Source organism: Taudactylus pleione, unplaced genomic scaffold (genome assembly GCF_031769625.1).
Source record: "Taudactylus pleione unplaced genomic scaffold, aTauple2 ptg000005l, whole genome shotgun sequence".
In the NCBI taxonomy this organism is placed as follows: Eukaryota; Metazoa; Chordata; class Amphibia; order Anura; family Myobatrachidae; genus Taudactylus; species Taudactylus pleione.
Window position 1 is genome coordinate 28168788 of NW_028284408.1, and position 20145 is coordinate 28188932.

A 20145-nucleotide genomic window follows, 5' to 3' on the forward strand; every position below is an offset into this window, starting at 1 on the left:
TGCACTATACTGTATGTACATTAGTAATATAGTCATAGTGAAAAGCTATTTTAAAATAATCTGATATTTTCTTGATAGAAAATAAATAACAGTTGTTTTAATTAAATCAATCACAAATAAGAACACAAAACATACATACAGCATATGAAAGTACTATGTAATATAGTGGCCTATTCATGGGGATGCTTTCTCTTTGCTTGTCGCTTGTACTCCTCTTCTGGGGCATCTCTTGTCACTGTCCAACAGTAGTGATTCCCCTACCCTGATATCTTTGTTCCATTGCTGAAATGTCTTGGTGGAATCGCTCACTATGCTTGTCACTCAGTGCACCACAGTTATCTTGTGTGGGTAATCCCGTGAATCGCATATATTTGAATAGGGGAGGGGACAAATAACTGATTAATTTAATTAGGTCATTAAGCCCCACCCCTCTACGCGGAGTGCAGATTGCTGGTAAGATTCTCTCCATCCTGCCTACGTCACTAGGAATACCCCTACATCGTCATAAATGGGCTATATCTCGGAATTCAGAGCTAACTGAGAGTTTTAAATGTCAAATTCATTCTTTGCATGCTGAAATCAATTAGAAGTAACTATTTTCACATCGGAAACATTTTCATTGTTGTGCAGTGTAATGGGTGTACGTTTGTTTCAGACAAATTCCAGGGATTCTTGCAAAGTAATGGTATAAAGCACTTTACATCCGCACCATTCCACCCGCCACCAATGGATAAGCTGAAAGACATTCAGGAAGGCTATCAAGGCCATGAGCCACAAGCCATATTATTCTACAAACCAGAATTAACAACTTCATATTTATCTAAGAAAATGATGAACCTGCTTCTAGAGAACTAACACCAGCAATTATGTTCCCCAGCAAGATCCTGAACCCTCATTGGGACATATTGAAACCAAATATCGGTAAATAAGTAAATAACAACCCCGCCCTAAGCCCCAGAGGGGGGATTTTCTTTGCAGCATCAGGAGCTGCAGGGAAAAATCTGCATTAAAACAGGAAAGAGCTTCGTGAGACATTTTAATGCTCTGGGAAATCCATAGATTACAGCACTTTGCGTGGAATCTATTGGTTAATGCACGTTAAACCATGGTTTACCGCCGGGAGAACACTGATCAATTGAATAGCTCCAGGCACGAAACCGGAAGCTTTTCCACAAGCGGCAAACTCCATGCCTGATTGAGTTCCACGCTAGGAGTGAGTTCTAGAAATGTATTTATGTAATTGTCCAAATAAATTTTTTGGTTTTATGTGCATGTGCTCAGTAGTAACTAGCCCCGGCAGTGCTGTGACTGACATGTGTGATAGACAGCAGCAGGGCCAGACTGCCCATTTGGCCCTTCTGGCAAATGCCAGAAGGGCCAATGGCCAGATGGGCCAATCCGCCTTAAACCCTGGCCAAGCAGCTCCGCCTCCCGGCGCTCTGCTCGGCCAGGATACTGACAGACGGGGGCGTGCTGCGAGGCCAGGCCTCTGTGAGATGCTCGCAAGCTTGTAGGCAAGTATGGGTAGGGCTTTGTCACATTGGGGGAGATGCATCAAACCTTATAAAGCGTGTAGAAGTCTACTGCCTATCATTTTATAGAATGTATTAAATAACTGCTAGTTAGAAGCTGACTGGATGCTACGGGCAACTTCTCCATCTTTAGATTTATTTATACATCATCCCCATTATAACATGCTGTGTGTTTTCGTGTTATAGTGTGACCTGTCATAGCCTTAACACTTCTGTGGGAAAAGACATGCCCTTTTTAAATCATTTATTTAACCGTAAAATGCCATTCATCAACACAAAGTCAATGATCAGAAAGATTGCTATCATGCTGCTGTATCACGATTTGCTCTAAGTGTGTCTTGATGCTTTTTAAATGCATCCTAATGAAGACGCATGTACATGTATATATAGAATTGAAAGTATATTGCATTTTACTCATGCGCCCAACTGTAAATGAGCCTCTGTATGAGGAATACTGTATCACTGGCAGCAGTCTCCAGTAATAATTATCACATGTCTGAGGGAATACATGAGACTTTCATCTGGGAATTTTACTGACATCGTTACAGAAGAATTGCCAGTGTGACTCCTCCTATAGCTGTGGACAAAGAATCCAGTTAAGATTTTAACATCAGTAATGAATGCTAAGTAATTCCAGTATATGGAAATACATTAAGCCTCATAAAAAATGCTTGCAATACATTAGTATCCTGTATGCACTTTTGGACCTTCTGGATTGGCAGGAAGGAACTGTTTTTAAGTGGTTATTGATTACATAACCAAGTAGTGTATACTAATGGACAGTGTGGCAGAGGAGTCTGATCATTGCAAGGTGCGGTAGGCATAGTGAGCAGCCCTGATCCCAGCTCCAGCTAAGTATGGAGAACACACGGAAGCCAGAAAGTACCTGCACTGCGAATTTGGCAGATGGGTAATGTGTTTTCTTTGTGATATTGGTTAATATGGTAATGTTGTTGTCTTTGATAAATGAATGGATAGGTAGATAATTATTTTGTTATCACAATTATCAAGAGTATTGTTATAACTTATAAGATGGTTACTGTCAATATTGTAACTAGGTTGAAAATTGTGTTTGATGCTCTAGCTCTGATTTAGTTAGAAATGTTGCAATGTGCCTATCCATGAATCAGTTATAGTATTGTATGCTGATATATATCAGAGTCCTATTTCACTTTGCAAATTGCTTAGTACTTTGTTATTAGTTATATTACCAGTTACTTATATAGCTCACACATATTCCCCAGTACTTTACAGAGAATATTTGCCCATTCACATCCGTCCCTGCCCCTGTGGAGCTTACAATCTATATTCCCTACCACATGCTTACATACACACACACACACACTAGGGTTAATTTTTGTCAGGAGCCTATTAACCAAACAGTATATATATTTGGATTGTGAGAGGAAACCCTCGCGTGGGGATAATATACAAACTTCACACAGTTAGGGCCGTGGTGGGAATTGATCCCACGACCTCAGTGCTGTGAGTCAGTGATGCTAACCATTACACCATCTGTGGTGCCAAACGGGTCCTTGTGTATGAGAATCAAATTCTCACCTCCTTTGGCTTAAATGAAGCTCTCTCCACGTATTACACTCTGTGCTTAAGTAACAAACGCAAAAGTGTAGCTAATGTCAAAGTAGCTTTCTATTACTAGTTACAATAAGCAAACGGGTGTTTTCGGGGATTTTACCTCAAATACACTTTGATAAATGGGCCCCTATGAGTATAATGGAATGGATGTCACGTGTGCACTTTAATTGTTGGAGTGGCTTTTGAAATGCTGACAGTCTTTGGCTTTTTGGATAAGAATCAAAAGCACTCAGTAAAAATCTCTTCAGTTGTAATATGTATATTGTATTTCAGCAGACCCTGACACATTGTTCCTCAAGTAACTGGCTAAAGTTTTTTTCTCAGAAATTACCTTTTTTTCATAATTGAATTAGGACAAGAACATCTATTAAAATATTTTGAAACACAGTATACTATAACAGGGCTCGACAAAACCCGGGGGCCAAGTCGCCAAGGCGACCAGATTTGGTCGCCTGGCGACCAGATTTTCAGCAACCCCCGGGCTGAAAATCGCGGTCCACACTACAGAGTAACAAACACACAGCCGCCAGTGGCGGCTGTATGTTTGTTATAGCAGCCGATGAAAGTCTGTCAGGCTCTCATTGGCTGCTGCGTCATCCACGGAGTGAGCAGGCTGGAGCTCACTCATGAGCTCCGCCTTCCGGCTCACCCTGTCATGACATCTCTCCCATAGTGCAGAGCGGCCAGGAGGAGTGGACAGCGGCGGTCGTCGGCAGGAGCGTGGATCAGGTAAATTGTTGTTTTTTTTTATTTAAGGGACACTGCATAGGGTGGGTGGCCGCTTCTGGGGGCATTGCATAGTTTGGGTGGCAGCTACTGTGGGGGCACTGCATAGGTGGGGGTGGCTGCTACTGGGGACACTGTATGGGGGGGCCACTACTGGGGCACTGTACAGGGTGGGGCCGCTACTAGGGGCAATGCATAGTGGGGACTACTACTGGGGTCACTGCATAAGGGGGACTACTATTGGGGGCACTGTAAAGGGGGGACTACTACTGGGGGCAATGCATGCGGGGACTACTAATGGGGGAACTGCATAGGGGGGACTACTAGTGGGGGCATTGCATAGGGGGACCACTACTGGGGGAACTGCATAGGGGTGCCCAAAGCATATTCTTGCATCTGGGTCCACCACTCTCTAGTTCGGCTACTGCCGGTGGTGGCTTTGCTTGCCCGGGGTTTTTTGGCTGCAGAGGAGTGGTCTTTCTGGGGGTTGGTTGCCTGGAGAGGTGGGTTAGCTGCTCAATAATGTGGATAGACAAGTAGTAAATAGTATACAGTAGGGGGCTGAGGGCAACCACTGGGTGGAGCGTGCCACCAGGCTGCTTGATGCTTGATCACTGCGACCAGCAGTGATCGTCACACACTGGAGGAGGAGCCATGGGTGCAGATGGGCCAGGAGGTCCCTCTGAGATTGGCCGCTGCTGGAAGTACGTCTTCCAGCAGCCGCTCAGTGGACGTTTCTGACTGGTCGCATCAGATGTGACCATGTCAGGGAAAGCCCAATCTGGCATGGTCGTATCTGATGTGACCACACCAGGCAAGAGGTTATGAGCTGTGAGCTGTGAACTGAGCTGTGAACTGAGCTGTGAACTGTGGAAGCTTTGAACTCTTCTAGCTGCAATATATATAACGCCATAGAAATTATGCATGAGCACTCTAAAACCACAAACAGACAGCATGGGATGTAGTTAGTTTGCCAGCAGACGGGATGCCGGCCGTTGGCATAATGCCGATATCCTGAAGGAGAAGAGGATACCGGCGTCGGAATCCCGAACTGCCCAGTCCCGATCATCCGGATGGATAAGTATTGTCCATATTCCTGGGGAAGGGGGGGTTAGGGTTAACCACTCCCACAGGAGGGTTAGGCTGCGAGGAGGGGGGGTTAGGGTTAGGCACTCCCCCCCGGGTAGTTAGGTTTAGGGTGCGGGAGGAGGGGATTAGTGTTAGGCACCACCAAGGGAAGGTTAGAGGGGGAGAGGGGAAGGATAGGGTACTTACCACTCTCCATTGGGATCTTCATCTGTCGGGTTTCCAGGGTCGGGATTTGTATTCTGGGGTCGGGATTCATACCCATTCCGACAGCTATAGTCCAGGCAATCTAATGGTGCGTGCACACTGGGCGATTTTACTGAGCGATTGCATGATTACGACATCATTATAGTACTCCCAGTTGACTTTATGTCAGACAGTGCCCCCATTTCACGTTACGCCACATTAAGCCCAGTTTATTTTGTAGGTTCCTGCTTGCCATGCTCCTCGCTGTTACCCTAGCCTGACAGACACAGTTACCTGCCACAAATCCCATTTCATGGTCAATAGTTGTAGCAGTCTCAAAGAAGCTTATAATTATGACATATTTATTGGGTGCCATAAGTGCTCCGCAGTGCTATACATGGGGCTGACAAATAGACAGCACATGGTAAAACAGTACCATATCAATACACTTTAGTAAACCGATAACAATTAGCACTACAATTATCAATTCACAGTGCAGCTACGGAAGGAAGGGGTGCAAGGGGAATATTCAGCCAATGCTGTACCCATTAGCGCGGGTGCAACTAACAGGTTCAGAGCCGCTGAAAGAGGAGCAAAAGTAATGAAGGTTTGGAGAGCGGGGGCAGGAGGAGGTATAGAGAGTCGCTGGTGTGCACGAGAAGTAGTCTGAGAGAACATGAGGGAGGAGGACCCTGCTCCTTGGAGCTTACAATCTAGAGGGAAGTGGTGACCAATGGATGAACACAAGGAGTGAGCTAGTGTAAGGAAAGTGGTGACCAATGGATGAACACGAGGAGTGAGCTAATGTAAGGGAAGTGAGCCAGTGCAAGAGGATGTGAAGGCAGGAAGCCCGAGTGGTAGAGATGGGGAGACACAAGTGGCCTGTAGAAGATATAAGAGCCTATTTATCAAACTCTGCATTTTTGTCATGGTAATAACCATCTGTCATTGCTGCATTTCGCAGCGTTAAGAGATCACCATGACTATCATTTATGTAATGGCGGGACAGTACATCATGTAGACTTAATGTGGAATCTGCCTTCAGTTTACTTTCATTTAATGGCTTGTAATGCCCTCCAGCACGTTTGCTAACGTTTATGAAGAGAACCAAGTGACAGAATCTTTATGCAGTCTGGCCCCACCCATGGGTGGCTAAGTTAGATGAGAGTAGTGCTGCCGGAAGGTTCTCACACTGATTGGAATCCTCATCTTCCAACTGCATTTTTCACAATGTGCAAAAATGATCCGATCATTGTGGGCATTGTAGTGCTTTAGGTTCCGCACATGGGGCCTGATTCAGAGTTGAACGCAGCGGCTGTGCTACAAATGCTAATGCTGCAGGAGACGGAACTAGGTTCTGTGATCCGGTGCTGCGTCGAACGGAAAATTGTAAAACCTGGCCTGACATGCCTCCAGTTTCAAGAACGCTGGCCATCGCCGCCCCTTCCCCGCCCCCAAACATCCGCAGCTTGTCAATCATTCTGCGGCTTAGGGGGGACTGCAATCGCCGTCGCACTCAGTGATCGGCTCACGCACAGTACAGAGCCTGCACAAGCTCTGATAAGTAAACATTGGAGTTGTGCAGAATCAATTGGATTTATGTACAACTCTGAGTCAGGCCCATGATGCGATATATGACCAATAGTGTTATTGTAATGGTGTTAGAATAGTAGCTGCAATATCAGAACATGTGTGGCCATCTGTACTCATATATAGCCCTCTCTGTGTCTCACAGACAAGAACTGACAGAGCTGGAAAACTCCATGGTGAATATCATAAGGGTCTTCCATTCTTACTCTGGGGCAAACTGCAAGCTGAGGAAAAAAGATCTGAAACAGCTGATAAACACCCAGATGTCCACGTTTGTGAAGGTGAGCAATGTGTTAGGTCACACACCCAGGGTTATATGACAAAGACATTCAATGTATTAGCAAAATAATATAACAACAATATATTATAATATAAAATAATACAATATTTCCCCAGAAAAAATCAGGTGCATTAGACAAATATGTCATGGAGATTTCATCTCTGTATAATAACTTTCACGGTGTAGTAGGTTAAAGTGTTAAAAGACTGCTAGCAACTGTGAGTACTCCATCTCTTTAAACATCATTGTGTTGGGACCTATTACCACCTATGGACTACTGTGATGTTGATTTAATGTAAGGTGGTATTTTTGCGGTGTTTTGTGGCACACGGGGGTATCGATCAGCAAAGGAGATTTTTGGAATATTTCCAGACATCCAATTATTGGCTGATTTACAGAGGGACTTTAGATCAGGACTCCTGCCAAGACACATTTGGGATTGTTTACTGTTTCAGAACCCTCTATTATGGTTCCAAAGGAAGTTACACTCACTTTCAAGTTTTGCAACATTTGGTTACATTCAATTATCAGGAGAATATCCAATTGCTACTTTGGCTGATAACTGAATTCATTACAAGAAGTGTGCGGCGGTTACCAATTGACTCATGTCATCTTAATTATGTTCATGTATTTTAACATGTGCATTTTTATATGTTTATTTGTCAACTTTTCCTACCTTTGATTTTATGCTAATTTGTTTTTCAGTATATTAAATTTCCATAGTATTTATTTAATACTTTTTATTCATGATATATATATATACCAATTGACTCTGTGCTTCAATCTATTGTTTTTCTATGTGCATTATTTCTATGAGGGTCAGCTCCTCACTGGAAGCAGCGGGTCTCTAGGTATATCAGTTAATACTAATTCATTTTTTTACATCTTCTCTGTTTAGCGCCTGTATTGCCCTTTTTTCTTTTGATAACTTTCACTGTGTACCTGTCATAAAGCTTTAGCTAGACCTAATATAATCTGAGTACAATGCTAAGTCCCATGTAGTCTAGCACACAAACCATTCTTATTCATATAAATCAGGTATAAAACTGTCTTTTCTCTCTGCGCCTTATGTTTCCAGTTATAATAACTGAGGCCGGGTATTTAACTAGAGGTTTTGGGCCTTATAGCAATTTTGAAGCTGGTGTCAAGGTTATCAGGGGTTGGGGTCACTTTGCTGCACCCCACTTATACTTCTAGCTAATGTAGGAAAGAAATATCAATGTTCCCCTCCGCTCACACACATGACTCTGACTCTGGCTACTGTGTACTCTCCAATACAATGCTGGTGTGTTAGCTTTGTCTGCTGTAACAGCTGCTGTTGCTGTTACTCTGCTTACCTTTTCATGTTGCATTGGCTGCACCTATGATCAGTGTGACTAGGGCTAATGGTATGCTAAACCAGTCTTCTTTTGAGTTGGCTCCTCCTACATTTGACTTGGCTCCGCCTACATGAGGTCACTTTCACTTTATTTTCCGGGGCCACTGTAATTTCCAAATCTGCTCCTGCACTTAGGTGGCACAAAAGCCTTTATCTGGGTGGTCTTACCACTGGACTCCAAATGTTATTACCTTTACAGCACTTTAATACATGTCTTGAAATGCTATAATGAATTAAAGTAAAAAGTGTTCATAATTTTTTTTTTTCTATCCCCAGAAAATAAAGGATTCCAAAACACTTGATGTAATTTTCAGAGATTTGGATGCAAACCATGACCTCGAAATAGATTTCAGTGAATTTGCTGCACTGTTTGCCATGGTAACATCGGCATGCCACTCTGAATTCCATGGCGCACAGTGATGGCACAGAGCTGGGGAGAAGCCACGGACAGCATGCACTACTACTATGGCTAGCCTTGAAATGTTATTTTATTTTATGGCTGTATGACAATATTTTATATACATTTTATTTGTCGTATAGTTCTAAGAAGTAATAGTGATGGAGGACCATGCACACGTCTTGTGTGTGTACAGTACAGCACAGAACCATCCCAACCACCATTTAACATCTCTGCTCCTCTGTTAATAACAACACAGCATTTTATTCATATTAGTCTATTAATTTAGATGCATTTGGAGAAAATATACAATATTCATCATCAGGAAAATGTAAACTGCAACTTTTACACTCGGCTTAACTAGAGTCTACACCCCCTTTCTCAGGGCTGGGGCAGGCACTGAGCTAGGAAGGTATTGCCTAGGGTACAATGCCCTAGTGTGGCACTTGGCTTTCACATTATAGCCTGGCACCAAATTATTGCCAAGTACCAACATAAAGAAGTAGCAGCCGATTTCTTTACAGGTAAGAAGTTGATGGCTGGGCGTCTCTGTTCAACTCCCATCAGCTGCGTCACTAGTATAAAGATCCAGCCAAGCTGCGGCAAAAGATGCAGTCGGGGTTGCAGTAGCGTACACCTCTGAATCAGACCTTCAGTGTTTTACGTGCTTCCTAAACCCTGGCGTCCTAGGGGGCCAGCTAATAGTAGTACTGGACATGTCACTACTGTACTGCACTTGCTAGTGTTTGCCCCTACATGCAGAAGAAGGTGCAAAGGTCAGAGACTGGCAGCTCAAAATAACAACACAAGTTATTCACAGTGAGCGCCAAAGTGTACCATGCAACATAAAGGCACCCCCTTTGTCAGCTGAAGCAATTGTAATAGGAGCCAGTGACATCACTGAGGTTATAACATGTGAGTTATCCCCTTTGGCTTTATATATTATTTTGTTAAATCCTATATCCTGCTTTAAGAATACTTAGTTTGCTGAGGTTCTTAACATTCTGTATCGCTGCATAAGACAGTAATAAAGAATGATGTACTGCTACAATGTATTACAGTAGGCCACCTGCGAGATGGTCTAGGCTCCCCTTCCAAAGTCTAAAATAGCCGTCGCCAGTACTGTAACACTCAGGCAAAAGGCGTCTCTGTAGAATGCATTGGTCAGCATGCACGAGTCTGGTGTTACCTCCATACTGGGCATGAGCGAGATTAGGATGTACATTCTCAGTAAGTTTGGTAACGTTTTTTGAACACTATATGTACAAACCTTAGTAAGAAGTGTACAGATGTCAGTGGGAATTGTGAGTATTCATAATGCCATCCTCATTATACTATTTTCAGATGGCATTATGGTTCTTTTTATCACAAACTACGTTAAAGATAGCTTTAATGATTTGCAAACACGCCGCAGTCCCCATAACAGGCTATAGGGACATGGTAAACTCAGAACAGAAAGGAACCACATGGGAAATCAATGATTTCTCTGTTGTAACCCCTTTAATAAATAGTAGGAAATAGTGATAATCCCTGTTTCTGACAAAATGCAGGGAAAAGGAGTTATCACTGCTGGATAAATATACTAATTGTACATTTGGAGGCATTTTTGAAAATGAAAAATTTGTGCTATAACCCTTAGCAACCAAACACTTTCTCTAGAGGTGTTTACAAAAAGAAAGTAACCATCTGCTGGCTATGGGTTACAATGCTTTTTTTCCTGGAACCCTTTCATAAATGTGTCTTGGTGGTTGGGCGTAACTAGCATGCTTTATTCATCAAACTGCAGGACTTTAAGTTATTCCGCAAATGTGACACAAGTCTGGCCTTGATGGTCATGAAACTGCATTTTATAACTAAAAGTCAAATCTGAATAAAATGTATATTGAAAACTACTTGTAATTTTTATTAATGTTGTTACACCTGGGACGTTTTCTTATTCAGAAGAGCAGTAGAACAAGAGGACATTGGGCCTGATTCAGAGTTGTACGCTAATGCTCGCAGCTGTGGATGTGCGGAAATCTGCTAATGCAATAGTGACTTTGACTTGTAGTGAGACCCCCACCTGAGCCATTGCAGCTATCCACAACTGTGTACACCTACGCAGCATCGGACGCAGATCATGCAAACACCGACTCCTTGTGTGAGTCTGTGATCACTCAGAATGGCCGCTGTAACTGAGATCACAGGTGATGTGACACACCCCCGAAGCGATTGAGTCACACCTGTGTATTTAGCCGACATTCTCTGTTGCCTCCCCAAAACGCTCCCTGCCTGTCAATCATACTGCGGATAAAGACTTGCAGTGTGCACAAGGGCAGTGGCAAGAAATCGCTCCATTTGCGAAAACCTCGACATAATGTACAACTCTGAATCAGGCCCATAGAGGGTAATATATTTAGGGGAAACTTAAGAAAATATGGCTTCACTGAAATAAGTGGAATAGCCTCCCATCGGAAGTAGTAGAGGTTAATACAGTAGGAAAATGTAAACATCTGTTGGATAGTCATTAGACTATAATAAATCTGAATAAATCTGTGCTTTTTTAAGAGCTACAGTTTTAGCTGTTTTGCAGGATGTAATATCCATACTGAAGAGGTAATGACTAACAATTTAGCGAGTAAACACAATCAGGGCCACCAAAAGTGGGTACTAATTACCCAGACTCAGGCTTGTTCTAGGGGTCTGGCAGGAGCCTGGGTCAGCTGTTGAGAGGGACAAATACTTTCCTTTGCAGCATGCATTGCATTTTACACTGATTTATTTTCAGGCAGTGTGTGGCCACGCCTCCCAGATTTGGCCACGCCTCCCTCAGTATCTTCCGGGCCCATTGTCTGTCTCTACGGCCTTGAACAGGACACTATTCACTTGGAATAATCTGGTTCTAAACTGACATAGACGTGACTGCAGGTGGACAGAACCAGCTGAGGCCGATTTTACATGATCATTCGTGAGACACTGGGCCTGATTCACTACCAATTGCAACTGCGATTACGCACTCAATCGGCAGATTGTAGTGTACTGCATACGTATGCATCGCAGTATGTATGCACGAACTGTCCACTGTGATCGGGACTGTGATCGCAGAGACTACACAGACCCATCGCAGAGTGATTGACAGGAAGTGCTGTTTGTGGATAGTGATAGGGGGGTGGACAAGGAAATGCAGGCGTGCCATTGTGTTTGAACGCCATTACAGGGGCGTGCATAAATTATCCCCTGCGATGCCGTACGAAGCTTGAGGACTCATAGCGTGCGATGAAGTTAGCAATTCCTGAGTAAGGTCAGAGCTTGTGCAAGTGTGCGTGAGGCTGGTACCCGATTGTACCAAAGGTTTTGCATTCTTGCTAAACATTACGGATGTGTGTAGGGTAAAGTGGGCGTCCTTGTGTTGTGTTGCGATGGCATAGCGATCGTAATGGATTAGCATACTATTGCAGTTGAACTGCGTGCGTAATCGCTATTGCATTCACAGTTGCAATCGGTAGTAAATCAGACCCACTGTCTCTAGTCAACACATGCACTCTGCACTATGGGCCTGATTCAGAGCCGCTTGTAAGCGGCCGCACGTTCGCTATGAGCGATGTTCGCATAACTGCGCATGCGTATGGGTCGTAATGCGCATGCGCAAACCAGTCATTGCGGTCGGAAATTGAGCGCTCGCAAAACAGCGAGGGGCTGCTAATTTGATTGACAGAATGTACCGTTTGTGGGTGGTAACAGGGGAAGGTGCTTGAAAACGGGGGGTGGAGATCCGAACGCAGGCGTGTCTAACGGTAAAAAGGGTGTTTAATGGGAGTGCATAATTAGTAAAGGAGCGTCATCGACCACGTCACTTGGTTGTCTTTTAGCCTGAACTGCTCGCAGTGATTGCGGTAGGATAAACCTACCACAAGCACTGCGAGCAGTTCAGATGCCTTTCGATGTACCCGATTAATCTAATAAATACCGGAGATGACGTGTGTTGCAAACGGCAAAGGGGCGTCTTTACAAAATAGCAAGCGCATTTTTCGTTCGCTCGCTCAGATATAGAGGCGTCAACAAAGCGCAATGAGCGAGCGCACAATTTAAATAGCCGGCCTCTTTTTTTGAACGACCATCCGCATATAGCGTACGGATCTGAATCAGGCCTTATGTTCTCAAAAAAAACAAACAAACATTTTGTTCCCAATTAATTTACACACCTCTGTATGTTGAGTGTGTTGTTCATGTTAATAGACGTCGACTGTCATAATAGTTTACCATCAAACAGGCTCAACAAATATCGAACGGATTGATGAATGGCAAACATCAGACAGGCTTCGACCATGGTCAAATCTTTCAAACAAGCAAAAGTTGTAGAATTTTCTGTGATTTTCTAACTTATTCCAGAACATTTAAAAATAATGCTTCTAGCATCTCCACATAACACATCATTTATACAGAAATGTGAGTTTAAGTAGAGTTAGTCCAGAAACCTCTCTCTTTGTGGGTCTGTTAACCTATAGTCACCTAACAATAAATGTTTTACTATTTCACAAACCTTGATCTGATGAGTTGATGTATAAAGAGTCTGTGGGCCAAATGTAATAGGTAGTCTGTTTTGGTAAATTGCGAGTTTGGTGCTATACTCGCAATTTTTCACAACTCTCCAATGTAATAGGGTGTAACTCGCATCCAGATGTTTTCACATTGAAAACAATCAACTCGCCCAATGTAATAGAGTGTCTGTTTCAGACTCGCAAAAAAAAGATTACCAAAAGTCCCCAAATAATAGACCTGCTTCAGGCTAGCGAGTACATCCTGAGCAGGTCAGATTAACACAGAAACATGCACATATCCATGAGATATGTACATGTTTCTGTGTGTACTTATGTAAAATGTTTTTAAATAAAAAAAAAATGACGTGCACCCCCTCCCCAAAAGCATAACCAGCCCCGGGCTTTATAAAGCCTGTTCTGGTTCTAAAAATACAAGGGCCAAAATGCGTAGGGGGCCCCTGTATATTAAGAACCAGCACAGGGCTTTGTTGAGCTGGTTCTGGAAAATCAGGGGCCAAAATGAGTAGGGGTCCCCTGAAACTTCCAGAACCAGCACCGAACTCTGTCTAGCGGGGGGATAATGCCACAGCCAGGGAAAACCTTTCACTGGTTTCCCCAGCCAAAGCATTATCCCTGACCGCTAATCAGTCCAGGCCGGGGATCCCTGGGGAGTTGGGTACCCCCCCAATAAAGGGGTACCCCTCTCCAGGGCACCCCAGGCCTAGACTGATAGCCCGGGGCTATCCCCGGCACCCTATGGCCGTGGGTGCCGGGTTGATAGTGTTAGTGTAAGGTGTAAAAGTGAAGTTTCCATATTGTCTTTAGTTGTAGAACCACAAGTACCAGCAAGCCTCCCCTGCATGCTGGTATTTGGAGAACCAGCATGCGGGGCATTACGGGCCCGCTAGCACTTGTAGTTCCACAACTAAAGAAATACGTAAATAAACAAACATACAAAGTGAAAGTAAAATTTGAATTAAACATACATTCACACTCACACATACTCACCTAGTATCCTAGAGTGTGCATGTATGTTTTATAAAAATTTTACTTTCACGGTGTATGTTTGTTTATTTACTTATTTCTTTCGTTGTGGAACTACAAGTGTCAGCGGGCCCGTAATGCCCCGAATGCTGGTATTTGTGGTTCTCCAAATACCAGCATGCAGGGGAGGCTTGCTGGTACTTGTGGTTCTACAACTAAAGACAATATGGAAACGTCATTTTTACACTTTACACTAACACTATCAACCCGGCACTCATGGCCATAGGGTGCCGGGGATAGCCCCGGGCTATCAGTCTAGGCCTGGGGTGCCCTGGAGAGGGGTACCCCTTTATTGGGGGGGTACCTAACTCCCCAGGGATCCCCGGCCTGGACTGACTAGAGGTCAGGGATAATGCTTTGGCTGGGGAAACCGGTGAAAGGTTTTCCCTGGCTGTGGCATTATCCCCCCGCTAGAAAGAGTTCGGTGCTGGTTCTGGAATTTACAGGGGACCCCTACTCGTTTTGTCCCCTGATTTTCCAGAACCAGGACCAGCTCAACAAAGCCCTGTGCTGGTTCTTAATATACAGGGGCCCCCTACGCATTTTGGCCCCTGTATTTTTAGAACCAGAACAGGCTTTATAAAGCCCGGGGCTGGTTATGCTTTTGGGGAGGGGGTGCACGTTATTTTTTAAAACATACACAGAAGCCATCACGGATCTCACTGATCTGTGATGGCTTCTCTAAAACTCGCACCTTTTAATGCTACTCGCATTAAAAGGTGTCAGTTTACATAGACCTAAACTCGCAAATGCAGTAGCCTTGAGCTGAAAAGTTCACAGGCTATTGAATTTGCGAGTTTCAGTACAAACTTGCACTTTTCAAAAGTGCGAGTTTGTACTGTTACTAAAACAGACACCCTATTACATTTGGCCCTAAGAATTCGCAGGCAGATTCACTAAGGCTTTCAGTACTGGAGACTACTGGACACCCACTAGGTTGTATAGTTCTAGTGCACCTAATGAGTATGTAGAAGAGCAATTCTGGGGCTATTCACTAAGTGACCAGACATTTCTGATCTGCTTCTGTCAGCAATGGTCATTCAGTTTCAAACAGTCCTCAAAAGGGTTTTCTTTATTTGACAGAATTTATCTTATAATATGTATAATGTCTGTATTATGGGCCTGATTTAGAGCCGGACGCTCTGACCAGAGCGCTTGCTCTGAATCAGGGCCCTCCTCCATTAAAATGGAGCGTCCTCCTGGACGCTCGTATAGCTGTGGGTCAACACCCACAGCATATACGAGCGTCCAAAAAGATGGTCGCGATGGTCTTGACCATCACGACCATCGGACTTGCGACGGAGACCCTGTGGTAGGGTCTCCCTGCCACAAGCCCTGGAGTGATTTTGGCTCTATCAGAGCCAAAATCACTCCCAGTGACATCACTAATGACGTCAGTGGGGCCGGCTTCAGACGGTAGGCATTCCCATGGGAACGCCTCCGTCTGGCAGGCACGCCGACGGCACGCCCACCAAAGGGGGCTTGCTGTCAATCAACATCGACAGCACGCCCCCTTTGGTGCGAGACCCGGAGCGACAGCTTGGCTGTCGCAGTCCGGGTCTCGCGCATGCGCACGACGGAGCTCCCTTCGTCGTGCGCATGCGCAGTGGGGAACATCGACCCACTTGCGAGCGTACTGCCGTTTGCGAGTGGGTCTGAATGACCCCCTATGTACATAGTAATAGGCTGAAGGTCTAAATGACTGCGCTTGTCAGAATTTCATGATCACACCTTAAGGCAAGGTTGGGCAATAAGTGGCCCTCCAGCTGTTGTTGAACTACAAGTACCAGCATGTCTTGCAACAGTTTTAGCATGGTCAAATAGCAAAACTGTGGCAGGGCATGCTGGGATGTGTAGTTCTACAACAGCTGGGGAGCTGCTTATTTCCCAACCCTACCTTAATGTCTATTCCTTGTCATATAATCTAAGTTTGTCTATTGAAACTGTCGCATGACTAGATCTCTAATCATCTGCAGGATACATTTTATATGTAAGGGGTAAATATAATTATATTTCTAAAAGGGAAAAGCATAACACTCTAATTAAACTTACTTAATCCTGCATTGTATTCATGGCTCAACCTGATAGATCAGGAGGAACAAAGGGCCTGATTCAGAGCCGGACGCTATTTGCGGTCGTTCGTTCTGAAAAAAGGGGTGGCTATTCAAATGAACCGTTCGCTCTTTGAGGTCTGTTCACGCCTCTATGTCTGAACGAGCGAACAAAACTTGCGGTCGTTTTTTTGGAAACTACGCCCCCTGGCCACTCGCATTCTACGTCATGTCCGCTATTTATTAGATTAATCGAGTACATCGACCAGCGTATGAACTGCTCGCTATTCTTGTGGTTGGTTTTTCCTACCGCAATCTTGCGAGCAGTTCTGACTATAAAATAACCCAGTGACGTGGTCAATGACGCTGCTGTATTAATTATGCACACCCATAAAACGCCGGTTTTGACCTTTAAGCACGCCTGCGTTCTGATCTCCGCTCCCCGTTTTCAAGCACCTTCCCCCGTTACCACCCACATACTCCTCCTCCTGTCACTCAAAATAGCAGGCATTCGCAATTTTGCGAACAAACGATTTTCGGCCGCACTGACTGGTTCGCGCATGCGTATTACGATCCGTACGCATGCGCAGTTGGGCAAACATCGCTCGGAACGAACGAGCGGCCGCTTACGAGCGGCTCTGAATCGGGCCCAAAGTCTTCTTGTCTCTTATTTGTATACTACTTTGACAGCACTCACACTTTGATATTGACAGGACTAATTATATATTACTTCCAAATGATCATGCAACAAGATATTATTATGTAGACTAATAACTGCCATGATTGAAACCTAATCAGGATAATTCTGAAATAATATGGTAATCTTGTCATGATTTATAGCTTAAAAATCTGGTTACTTAAAGGTGGGTACACACTATAGCGATATATCTGTAGATCGAGTGATCTGCAGATGATGGTCATTCATACACAACGACCATCATCTGCATGCTGCAGCGGGTCGGGCTGGCCTGGGGGCGGGTAGGGTGTGTGGCCTAATTGCGGACCTCATGGCCACGCCCCCTTCGGAAAAAAAAGAAAAACATTCACGTTGCGGCGCTGGGGAGGAGGGCGCTGTGTGCCCCTCAGCCTGGTTCACAGCCAATGGGGAGCACGATCAGTGTGATCGCTCCCCCCTTTTGGCCTAGGAGACTCTCCGGCTGCTGCTTTAGCAGCCTCGTACAGTCTCTCAATGCAGCCCAGCAAACATCAGCGTGTGCTGGGCTGCTGTGACTTAAGAGGGATGGGGAGCGGACCCGGGTAATTAGTACCCGCATGCGGCTCCCCCCCCTGCTCGGCGCCCCTGTGTACAGGCAATTAGCTGAATGCCCGTACACACTAGCTGATGGACAGACATATCTTTTCATCGGCTGTGCAGCACAGCCAATGTGATATGTCTGTGAATGGTGTCATTCACAGACATATCGTCTGTACACACTGGCTAACGGGAGCACGATATATTGGCCGTGTACCCAGCATTAGTCTAAATGATGTCAAGTCACTGTATATAAGTAAAAAAGGAGCTAATGTATTTTGATAAAAGAAACAGACATGCTTTCTGTTACTTACTCAGAGATGCCCTGACCTTGCACTAAAGAAATCAACATTTGTTATTGCCCAGTTAGGAGTTTCAAGGAAAAGTTGATTAAGTATAATGAATCAAAGAAATTCTTTTTATAACCCATGTTTGAGAAGACCTCTGTATAAATTTGTAACAGTTGAAAGTAGCAGCATAAAATGGCAGTGTTTACACATGCCCCCTAAGAAACTCAGGGGAATAATGCATTTCTTCTAGGAATCTATATAACATAATCATGTTTCATACGTGTATGTGTAGAAAAATCATACCATACAATTAATGCTATATCTCTGTTAGAAAAGACACATAATTAGAACTGTTCTTGCACAATAGAGCAATGAGTTCATTGTAAAACAGATTGGCATACCAGCACACTGCTTTTAGTTAATGTTTGAAAGTAGTGAAATTATTTTAGAAATTGCAATTTTTGAGGGATAACACTACTACTGGTCTTGTCCATACTTTCTAACTTTCTCAAGGCAGCAGATTACATTAAAATGTATGTGAATATGGTTCTTCCATCTCTGTTTTATTTGTTTAATTTCATATAAACTGTTTTGCCTGTTTACTGAATAATCATTGTAACTTTTTATCATTTTAAATCACATTTTATAACATTCTGTCTGTATGTTCTGAAACAAAATCATATACATAGGATTGTTTCTTATGTTGCTGTATTTATGCACAGAAATGTCTAGTTTACAGTAACTATTAAAACGTAATTTAATTTTAGGATCAGGCCGGGAACTTACAAATACAAACAGTGCCTGCCATTGAACTAAATCGTAACAGTGGCAGTACTTTTAATAATTTTCAGACAAACCACATAATTTTTTTCATTAACCCATTTCCGACCTATGTGGGTCACGTTGTGATAATAACCAATAATTTATTGTTTGCTTCCAATGGCTATGGTTTTACCATCGATTTGGAGACCCAATTGTTCAATGATTGTTTCATGTACAACCACATTCTCCTTTCTTCTGCGCTTGAATGGCCATGAACCACCAATGGTCTTACACTGATGGTTAGAAACCACTGACCATACTATAGAACTGTCTCAATTTAGGCAGTGCAATCCTGGTTTGAGGCGACAGTCCCACATATCAGAACTTTTGTCCCAATTCCAGGGCTATGGGTGTGATATCTGTACAAAAAATGTTCACACCAAATGCTCAACAACATTATTGTATAAATATATTTATTCATGTAACCATTTTGTAGGCTTTTGTCATGACAAAAAAATATTGTCCTCAAAATTATGACTATACATAATAGTTTGTAATAACCTTATATATCACATCCAGTGTAATGGTAACAGCACCTTGTTCGGATGACATATACATTAGAACACGAGGAAAGGACACAACATGATTATCTGTGATCCAGAACCTGGAAGAGACAACATCAGATTTAAAATTCAAGGCACAGTTGATTTCCAGTAGGCTTGCTCTATTCTCGGATGGACTGGATTTCATTGTTGGCCACTACCGCTGGGAAGTATATGAATAAAGAAAACTACTTATTCAGATAGGGCTCTCCTTCTTGTCATGTCATTGAATCCACACCTCCTCTCATCCTTAGGACTCCCACACAAAAATGGCAGTGGCTGTGACATGAAGATTGCCATTATACTCTAGTTTGGTTACTTGCTATTACTCTGTGATCTAGGTGCATTACAAAGCTCAGTTCTAGCTCATGATAGTTATCCTGTGAAACTGAGACATACGCGAACCCTACTTCTCCCTAACATTTCCCACATATCTTTATCCATATTATCGCAGCTTCCTTTTCCACTACATCCATAACCCAACTGACCTTTCTTCATCACTACTCTCTCCATACATAGACTCACTACGGTGCACATACACTATGCCAGTGGTTCTCAAGCTGTTCAAGTTTTTCAGGTCACCTGTGAATCTTTAAAATGTGACAGTTGGTCATACACCTGTGCCCAGGTAGGTGGTCTGGAAAATGTGAACTGTTAGGGAAACATTGCACTATGCAAACATAAACTGCTTGTATGTTACACTGAAAGAAGACAGAGTTGGACAACTTCATAATGGTCCTTAAGTGCTTTTTATTCTAATATAAATAAGGGCATGTTATAGCAACTTAGAATAAGCCATCATGCATATACTGTATGAGCTATAAAGGGTTAAGAGCCGTGTGCTACTCTTTTTGCA

At 43.6% G+C, this 20145-nt stretch overlaps 1 protein-coding gene across 1 annotated transcript; it reads left to right on the top strand.

Annotated features, from left to right (window-relative positions):
- Nucleotides 1–2337: 2337 nt before the first annotated feature.
- Nucleotides 2338–10637, top strand: LOC148543318 (protein S100-B-like). Its single transcript, XM_088448999.1, has 3 exons — nt 2338–2442; nt 6862–6997; nt 8651–10637. The coding sequence occupies exons 1-3, from the start codon at nt 2390–2392 to the stop codon at nt 8792–8794; spliced, it is 333 nt and encodes a 110-aa protein (XP_088305125.1). The 5' UTR covers nt 2338–2389; the 3' UTR covers nt 8795–10637.
- The last annotated feature ends 9508 nt before the right edge of the window (nt 10638–20145 follow it).

Excerpts from the sequence above, each read along its gene's own strand:
- LOC148543318 (XM_088448999.1), top strand. The coding sequence starts at position 2,390 with ATGGAGAACACACGGAAGCCAGAAAGTACCTGCACTGCGAATTTGGCA. Across the intron at positions 2,443-6,861 it reads ACTGCGAATTTGGCAGATGG|ACAAGAACTGACAGAGCTGG; the intron begins GTAATGTGTTTT and ends TGTGTCTCACAG. Across the intron at positions 6,998-8,650 it reads AGATGTCCACGTTTGTGAAG|AAAATAAAGGATTCCAAAAC; the intron begins GTGAGCAATGTG and ends TTCTATCCCCAG.